This window comes from Stylophora pistillata, chromosome 8 (genome assembly GCF_964205215.1).
Source record: "Stylophora pistillata chromosome 8, jaStyPist1.2, whole genome shotgun sequence".
In the NCBI taxonomy this organism is placed as follows: domain Eukaryota; kingdom Metazoa; phylum Cnidaria; class Anthozoa; order Scleractinia; family Pocilloporidae; genus Stylophora; species Stylophora pistillata.
In genome coordinates, this window is record NC_142526.1 from 27,112,844 (window position 1) to 27,122,518 (window position 9,675).

Here is a 9,675-nt window from a genome sequence, read left to right on the forward strand (position 1 = left end):
AAGTAAACCTCCCTTTGGCTTGCTGGTATGTCGACTGATATTGTCCTTGCTGATAGAGATTGTTCTTAAAATTTCTCATTTTCCCTCAGAGCTTCGTTTCTCGGCCTAATATTCATTTTTCCGCGACAATCTCTCAGCTGCGGACAATAGTAGCCAAGATACCCGCCGCCCGAAGGGCTTTATCAATTACAAAGCCTCTGCTGTTGCAATGTTTGTCTTATGTTTCTTTTCAATTTCAGCGTCCATTCCTAAGGGTTTGAGCTATGTTTTCCTTGATATTTTTCGTCACAACACTTCTCAAATTCGCTCCTCAAACTGGAGCCATATTTCTTCCCTACTGGTCGAAAAGAAATCACTCTGAAACATCCTTCCACATACCTTTCTCTTCGCTGGCGCTGGACCAAGTTCCGAAGATAAGTAAAGACCTACAGCAATACTTTGACATGGCGAAAAACTACTCCCTAGACCACCGCTGTGCAAATGGATTGCCCATATCCATCGCGTGGCACTTATACTCCCCATACACCATTGTCTATCGAACCACGAACAAACAAATCAAGGGTCTAACTGTAGACGGAATGTTTCCTGGCATTCTGAAGGCCGCTGTCTCGGGCTGTTGTCACGAGGATACTGAAGTATCGTTTGGAAAATTTTCGAAGTCTGTACGGAGCGTAGAGAACGACATTGAAAAAGACACGTTTGATATGACGTTTCCTATCTACGGATACGACAACTCCGATATATTCAGGTAACTACACAGCATGTACACTGAGCGTACATTTATCTTAAGATCTGAAAGTTATTTGTTCCATGCAGTGATCAAACATGTCAATGTTGGCCGGTTTCAATTTGGTGATAATCGAGGCAATTCTTTTTCTAAGAATCTACGTGTTATCTACTGGAAGAATCTACTGCTAGATGTAAAACGGTTGAAGCATCACAGGAAATTGGCCCCATTTGTTCAAATGGTAGATAATTTTATCTAAAGCGCAAGTCAGTATCCATCTGTCAGAATACTTTTTCTGGCATATCAGTTCAACAAACAGTTTCTATGTTGCTGTGCGTCTCTTCAGTACTGCGTCACAGATGACGTCAAATAAGTTAAGAATACAAAAAGTGGAACACAAGGCGGAGCTGAGTTGAAGTTGAAGTTCATTTATTTGTTTAAGCAGGTTGATTAATTGGCAGCTGTAATAGCTGATGTGGACCTGCTGTCCTAACCCACCCATCCCACCCCAGGGGAGGACATCCATCACACAGTAATCTCGTGTGTGGGAAATTAACGTCTCCTGCCCCAACCCTGCAGGAGACGGGACCTCCATTTATTCGTCCCTATCCGAGAAGACTAGAATATCTAACCATTAATTGATGTTATAGAAAGGTAGCAAATTCTTCTCAATTATTTTAAGACCTTGAGTGTTGGTCCGGCCGGGGCTCGAACCCTCGACCTCCCGCACTGCAGTCCAGCGCTCTATCCATTGAGCTAACCGGGAGGCGATGTCACAGATTTGACGTCATCTGTCTTTCCTCCGATTGTTCATAAAAGGAGCCAATCAAAATACGTGCGTGATGCAGCCTGCTATGTAAAGAACGATGGATGGCTTTATCTTTACTCTTTGAACAATTGCGTCCAGATTCCAATCCATGTTTGAAATCAGCTGCACGTTACATTACGTGTACTCGTGTGCATCACAGAGATCCCATTCGGTTTTTCCTTGGTATAAAACTAACTTGCATCTCTATTTGAAAACGTTAGTGCGTGAAAGCAAATGGGAGAGAAATGAGAGAAATTTTCCCGCTTATGGTGTAAACTATTGATATGAAAAAAAATGCATACGGAGGACTTAGGTATTTGATAAATTTAGATCAGTTCAGTAAGGCAAGATGATCCATCAGGTTCCATTCGCAGAGCCTAGATAGTGTTTGGGGGTCTGTTTGGGGCCTTTTTTAACTACGACCTTTTTGAAAGTAACTCAGAAGTCACTTTTTTCCTTTTCCATATCAGGAACCGGCCTTTTATCGGTATTGTGAAGGCACCTCGTGTTATTCTTCTTGTACACAATGAACAGCCGGACAAGACTCAAACTCATATTCTGATTACAACAATAGCTAATGCTTGGCCAATGTTGGTGTTTATACTTGTTACAGCTTCACTTTCTGGGATTATCATCTGGTTTCTGGTAAGCTGCTTTTATTTTTTTGAAAAATTGGACTACGTTTAAGACGGAAGATCCAGTCACCTAAAATGACATTTGGCTTGGTTCTGTGTTTGTGGTGGGTTCCTCCTTTCTTTGTTCGATGACTTATACCAAAACTCCAATACGACCTACGAAACGTGAACTCTGTTCGGCTACTCTAAGAGACTGAGGACAACAAGTAATTACTTTCTGTCGAGCTGGTATTAATAATATGTATTTATTGACCGAGTGGTAGAACTAGATGGGAAGATATTTGACTCGAGTACACGCGCGGAGCGCGTGTTTCATGACCGAGAGCCAATATTTTCCCGTGCAGACCGACCAAACTCAATCAACAAGAATTTTCTCCTAGGACCACTAAATGTTGAAATTTTCGAAATTTTGTTTCAACCATAATAGGAAGCGATTTACGGGTGCAGGCGGGACAACCACAAAAAAGATTTCTCAGTAAAAACTCTTCCTTAATTTTTTTAATCAAAACAAGAAACCTTAATTTCATAAAAAAAAAAAACAAACGCGAATTTTGTTTTCTCACTCCCATATTTCATTAATTTTTCAACAAAGCCATGTGTGCCGAGGGTTGGACAGCATTTTCCGGACCAGCACACTTCAACCCGTCCTGCCCAACGCATGTCAGCTTTCACAATGGTTTTCTATGAGATTGTGCACGCGGGGCTGCTTGGGTCATATGATAGTAAGGAATAATAAAAATTCACTATATGAAAACGAAAAGTTCTTTTTGGGCTCCTCCGCAAAGCGTGCATCCGCTCTTTTGCGTTAAAGAGTTATGAAGTTTAGCCAAGCAACATCCAAGGACTCATTTTTTCTCCTGCGTGATAGTTTGTTTGTTTGTCCGTCTCTAGGATCACACCAGCAACCCTGGAGAATTTCCACCACCATTTCTACGAGGTTCCTGGGAAGGCTTCTGGTGGGCTCTTGTTACCATGACAACTGTGGGGTTCGTAAATTTTTTCTGTGGCTAATTGATCTCGGTAGATGCAATATTTATTTTGTCGTTTTTCAACATAATGTTTGCTTATTTAAGCTTTGCTATTATCATGATCTTCTGATTTGTTTATTGTTTTGAAACTGTCACCATTGGGAGGTTATTTATTTGCATAGCTTAATGCTTGACCCGTGGACTGCCTCCCTACCTGGCAACTAGCTAGACTTTGCGAGTCTGTAGGTTTGTATTACAAACCTACAGACTCGCATAATTACTTGTTATATTCGTCTTCGCATCCATCTCACGTTAAGAATTCCATTCGTTTTTCTCAGTTTCTAAGACTTCGTCGTTTATGTAGTGATGACTCTGATTTCCACCACAAATCAGAGTCAATGTGCCAGTTCTTCAATAAACGTGGTTACCCTGTTTCCGTCGTTCAAGCGGGTTACCACCGCGCTCAACTTATTGATCGACATTCAGCACTACAAACGTCGCATAAGGAAGGTTCCGACCGCATTCCATTCACTCTCACGTTTCACCCTCACAACCACTCAGTTAAATCCATCATTCTTAAAAACTTTAAATTACTTCAAAACGATCCAGAGACAAGCACTATCTTTTCGCAGCCTCCGCTCATTTCATTCAAACGCGACAAAAACATAGGCAATTTTTTGGTCAGAAGTTCTTTTCAGACTAATGACCAACCAGGCACTTTTAAATGCGCTCGTGCACGATGCAAAACGTGTCCTTTCATTCACAACACTGATAAAATATCGGGACCTAAACGATCCATTAAGATCACCGATCACTTCACGTGCACCTCCGCCAATGTAATCTATTGCATAACTTGCACTTATTGCAAAAAGATATACATCGGCGAAACAGGCAGAAGACTAGGTGACCGATTCCGAGAACACCTTCGAGACGTGGAAAGGAATTAAAAGGACACATCGAAACCAGTCGCTAGACATTTTAATTTACCTAATCATTCTAAGCAACATATGGCAATCTGCGGTCTTTCCTTGCGGAAAGACCGCAGATTGCCATATGTTGCTTAGAAAGCAACATATGGCAATGTGTTTTTTACGGCACGGAAAGCCGTAAAAAATCTTGAACAAAAGCTCATCTTTCAAACCGGCAGTCTAAATCCCACAGGGATCAACGAACGCTTTTCATTCCACTAATTTATTCCTGTTTTTCTCGTTGCCATGCTCCCACCAATAACGTAGCTCCATTTTCTGCCTTTAAAAGCACGCACAACCCACAATTCCTCTATTCGCTCCGACTAAGGGCTAACGCTCGAAACGTCAGCTTTTGTAATCATTACGGTGGCCAATTTCCCATTTCAACTTTGTTGATATATCCAAACTAGTTAGACTGACTGAGTGAAAGACTGATTAACTGATGACGGACTTACTGACTTACTGACAGACGAATTAACTCACTGACTGACCAACCGACCGACTTATTGAGTGTTTGACTGATTGACTGACTAACTGACAGACTGACTAATGGCTAATTGGCTAATTGACCGATTGATTAATTTCATATTTGCTTCCTTTTATCACAGGTATGGTGACCGTTCTCCTAAGTCAGCCCTTGGTCGTGTGTTCTGTATTCTGTGGATTATAACGGGTGTTATCATTGTCTCAATTTTTACAGCCCTTGTGACAGCTTCGTTATCTGCTAGCACCGTGCAAATTTTTAAAATTCATGGTTCAAAGGTATTTTTCAACACTTTTTTTTCGTTAAACAACGTCCTTCCCTCCTTACCTTTTTCCTCTTTGCATTTTTTCTTCTACTGTTTCCCCTCTTCTTTGTCGTCATCGTCATCCTCTTTAAACATTACAGGATTTAAACACGCACACAAAAACATCCACGGTACTTGAATTACAATTTTTGTGTCAAGAATTTCACTCGGGACTCAAAGTGTTAACCGTCACCGACGCAAGACCTCTCGTCGACATGACATGTTAAGGCAACTCTCAGTTACAAAGGGCAAAGTGAAGAGTTCGCTATTCCCGCTCTCAGAAAACCCAAAATTTGGGAATTCCACGTTCTTTTACTGCAGAGGACAGTTTGTATAAACACGATGAGCTTCGTTGCAGTTCTTTCTCTCTAATTAGTTCAGCTTTCTGTGTTCCCTCTTAAGTTACCTTCGTCTCTCAACCTGTTGGATATTTAAATGTGTCGTTTTTTTTTTGTTGTTGTTGTTGTTTCTATTTGATAACTTTTTCATGGTATTTGTCACATTCTGTGGCAGATCGGAGCAGTGAATGGAAGTGAAGAGTTCAAACTTGGTGTGACCATGAATGCTGACATGAAAGGTATTACATATGCATCAGTTAAACACAGTGATGTCAGCCCACATCCATGTAATACCAACGATGCAAAGCATAAAAGTGTTCATAATTAAGGAAATCGTTGACAAGACATTACCTTCGTGTTTTGCTACATTATTCTCTCGCACCCTGTCCAAACCAAAACCAAATTCCAAGGCCCGGACATTTTGTTCAGTGCTTGACTCAACTTGCATAATGTCTACGCGCGCGTATTGTAAGTTAAACCATCGAATGGGGTGTATGTGTTACTTAGTGGTCATTTCTACCGTCGTAGTCTTCCCTCACGTGATGAAAATGACGGAGGCTCTCTTGGCACACGAAATCGATGGTGCTCTAGTGGACAACTACGTCCTCACCCATTCGTTGAACCTGATTCAAAAAGAACCAATCAGAATCGAGAGGTACATCGATCACTCAATCACCTATGGAGTGGTGTTACCCAAGAATTCCTCAAAGTTTGAGAAATGTGTTCGAAGCTTCTTACATAATCACCCTCAAGAGACATTTGAAATCATTGCTGCTAATTTGGTGCCTCTCAAGGTAAGAGTTTTCAGCGATTTTTGTTTCATTTTCATTTGCTTAAATCTTCTAATCTTAAAGTCAGGCCAGTGCTCGCTAGAGTTCATTGATACCGCGAGATTGTTGTAGTCATCAACGTTCTTTCCACCCGGTCGAACAAGATATAAAACGAAACGAAACGAAACAAAGAGGGAGGGAAAAAATACAAAACTAAACTTTACTAGTGGTCATATTCAAGGGTACATGTGAAATGTCGACAAAAGGCACCATCTAAGCGCTAAAAATTTCTTTACATTTTATCAAGCTACTTAACATGAGTTTTTCTGCATTTTATTCGAATAGAATCCGACTGATGACGAAAACCAGCAGCTGAAAGCTGCAGAAGGTTTGTTTTATCAAGAAAATATCTTTTCTCTCGTCATGTACATCGGACTTGGTGTCGCTGCTGCGTTCTTCATCGGAGGTCTTTCTTGGGAATTCTTCTACCGCAGACCAAAAGCAAGTAAGCATTTCTGAGTTGTTTCTAGTAGAGGTATACTATCATTCAAATGTTGAATTTGTCTGTTAAATTCATTCAGTCAACATTCATCTTTGCGTTTCATTCTGACTTCCTGATAACATTATCCACTTTAACTTGAAGATTTGTGCGGATAGTTTCAATTAACAAGATAAGTTAAGAAAGATGTTTACGACAAATTGCAAAAAATTGACCTTTTTTGCCATCTGCACTCGGCTGTTTTCACACTTGAGTTAAAATATTCGCACTAGATATAGAAAGAAGTTTGATTTTTCTAGGGTTGTTGTTGGAAATGTGGGAAAAGGGAAAAAAAAATAAGAGTCATTTTTGCTGTCTATCGTTGCCATAAACTCAGCACCTGTTCTAATTTCGTTACTTTTGGTAAAAATTTTAGTATTTGTAATGCTTTTTGTATTTCAACTTTTGTTGTAAACTTTTTATCGTCTAATCGCCGTAATTGTTTTTAGTGTGGTGTTACACGAGTGAACTCTTCTTTGTTTTAACATCCCACGATGAAGCTTAATACAGCAACTAATTAAGAATTTTCGATTATACATTTAAACAAACATTTTACTTCCTGCAGGAAATCAGCGTATGCAGTTTGCTCCTAAGGGTTCTTACTCTGTCAGCGAGGACGAAGTTAAACTTCACCCTCACGACAATTCTAAACATGCCACTTTGGATATGATGATAGCCGAATACCAAGTGTTTCATGACCGCTTGATTCAAGGATTGAAGAAGCTTCGCGATCAAGAATTAGCCGCTGACGGAAATGCTAACGGTCACACTCCTAAAGGGGATGATGAAACAGTCGCTGTGTAAAATCGCACTCCCTTAACCCTCAAACTGCCAGGATCAACTCAGCAATTGTCTCGTACGCTCCCCATACATTTCCTCGTAGATCAGTTTGGTGAATTTCATTTTGTATCAAAATTGCACCCTCCAGCTGATAGGTTCGTTTCTTCTCCATAGGCATCGCCTATGAGCTGGATAATGTGCGTAAAATTGTAAGGGGAAGCTACTTGTCGATCCCTTTGGGAGTTAAGAGGTGAATTTATCTCTGTTAGGAGTGATGTTTGTGTAACAGTAGCTGTTGCAATGTATATTTTCCTCAATTCTGTTTCGAATCAAGGTGGTTAATTTGACCGCTTTGTTTAATCTTTGCGTTATAATACGTACAACCTTCAGGTTTTACTAACCCCTTAACCCGAATTGTAGGAATTAGAAAATTTACTCTTGCAGATGTTTTTATTTTTGCATAAGGTAAAGGTATAATGAATAGCATAAAATGTTTTGTAGGTGGAACATTAAGTTTGAACTTAGAGAAGAAAAGGGGTGAGGGAAGAAAAGGTTAAAGTTAATACGAACATTGCGACCCATGAGCTACCTTATTCGCGTTGGTTTCGAGGAACCACCCACGCACAAAACAAGTGTGTAGTAAAAGATCCCCTCCCCACCATCGACTGACTTATATGGGATGTGCCATCGTATTGAGCGTTAGCCCTTCGTCGCTCTGACGAAGGGTTGACTCTCGAAACGTCAGCTTTGAAACTCTTTATGGTGGGCTAGTTTACTTTATCAACTCAGTTGAAAAAACCAAATTATTCTGTTATACTACTCCACTGACGCAGCACCACTGTTTCTTCAGAAACTTAATCGCTTTATTGAAAGGAGGATAGTTCGGTGCACAAATCTACTGCTCTTTGCATTGAAAAGTGGTATGATCTGCATAACCTTTTGAGCTAAATATTATTGCGTTGGTTAGTACACATATCGTTTTCCCGGTGGAACAATTATGGATAGTGTGTTATGGATATTGTTTTCTGAATGTGCTGTTCGTGATAACACGAAGTTATCAGTATTTAAAGGGTCAGTCGCATATAACGAAGGCTGTACTTTTCGATTAAGTTAAGTAGGATCAAATTTAAGGCAATAACAATGAATATCTTGGTGTCTCGTTGTATTAGCTGTTTGACCAAAAGAACCGAAATGTTCAGAACTAAGTTCAAGAATTTTTCCTAACGAATCACAAGCGAGGTCTTTGTTTAAATAATTTTTTTTTTATTCACCTTCTAAGCGCGCGTACATAAACACCGCGTAATAATGAATACTTGCTCGATAATTGTTTAAAGTTAGAGTTCGGTCTTGTTTCAAGGTTATTCAATAAGATCTTTTTGCTTATTTTTCATAAGCGAATACAATTACGGGGAACATCTGATTTTGGTTATCGGACAGTACTGCGTTCGTCGGAACTTCGTGAAAGGTCGCTGTTCGGACACTGTTGTTTTCGTTTTTCCTCGTATGAGGTCGGTAATACGACCGCCATGTATTGGTTAGTTCCTCCTGAGAGGCCGATAATCTGACGATACCGTGTCCGTCAGTTCCTTATGGGATACCAGCTTTGGTATATTCCTCAGCAGGTAGAATGTCTTCCCTATCATCGCCGTTGTTCCAGGTTCGGTTGAAATAGTTTGGAACAAAGGGCTTCACTTTATTAGGAAAGGTTCTGTCAGTTTCCCGGGGATCGACTTAAGAGTTTTGTCGCCGACATTCACGGATTTAAGTTTGCCTTGAAATTTGGCAACCAAAAGATTCAATAGCATTATTATGTTTTCAAATATTTTATATAAGTTATGGTTTTCTATGATATTTGGTTAGTATTATATTCTATATACAAGGCTAAAAGATTAAGAAAAAATTAAAATGTTTGAACCAAACGTTTTCGGCTGTTTGCCATCATCACCCTGATGATGGCAAACAGCCGAAAACCTTTGGTTCAAACATTTTAATTTTTTCTTAATCTTTTAGCCTTGTATATAGAATATACTTTGCTAAGCGGACATTATGGATATCGTTATGGACAAGCGCGCGCGGAAAAATAGTCTTTGCATTTGCTCACGTCAGCAGCGTACACCCATGGGCAAATGGGGGACGCTAAATTGACCAATCAGAGCGCGCGCTTTACTTTGGTGATGTTATAACGTTGGTTAGTATTGTTCCAAGTGTTGTAATGCGTGAATATATACACAAGATCCAACACCCGAAGCACGAGGCGTATCCTTAATGCATTTTGAGTCAACGAAATTGCAAAATTTGCCTAAGGATACTCAAGCAACACTTCCCGAACGTTACCAGGGTAACGGTAAAATACGG

At 40.1% G+C, this 9,675-nt stretch overlaps 1 protein-coding gene across 1 annotated transcript; it reads left to right on the forward strand.

The window, feature by feature from the left end:
* Positions 1–222: 222 nt before the first annotated feature.
* LOC148725698 (uncharacterized) lies at positions 223–8,723 on the forward strand. Its single transcript, XM_088729934.1, has 8 exons — positions 223–748; positions 2,006–2,180; positions 3,062–3,156; positions 4,715–4,868; positions 5,408–5,471; positions 5,761–6,026; positions 6,348–6,507; positions 7,106–8,723. The coding sequence occupies exons 1-8, from the start codon at positions 264–266 to the stop codon at positions 7,342–7,344; spliced, it is 1,638 nt and encodes a 545-aa protein (XP_088586060.1). The 5' UTR covers positions 223–263; the 3' UTR covers positions 7,345–8,723.
* The last annotated feature ends 952 nt before the right edge of the window (positions 8,724–9,675 follow it).

Excerpts from the sequence above, each read along its gene's own strand:
- LOC148725698 (XM_088729934.1), top strand. The coding sequence starts at position 264 with ATGTTTTCCTTGATATTTTTCGTCACAACACTTCTCAAATTCGCTCCT. Across the intron at positions 3,157-4,714 it reads GTTACCATGACAACTGTGGG|GTATGGTGACCGTTCTCCTA; the intron begins GTTCGTAAATTT and ends CTTTTATCACAG. Across the intron at positions 6,508-7,105 it reads CTACCGCAGACCAAAAGCAA|GAAATCAGCGTATGCAGTTT; the intron begins GTAAGCATTTCT and ends TACTTCCTGCAG.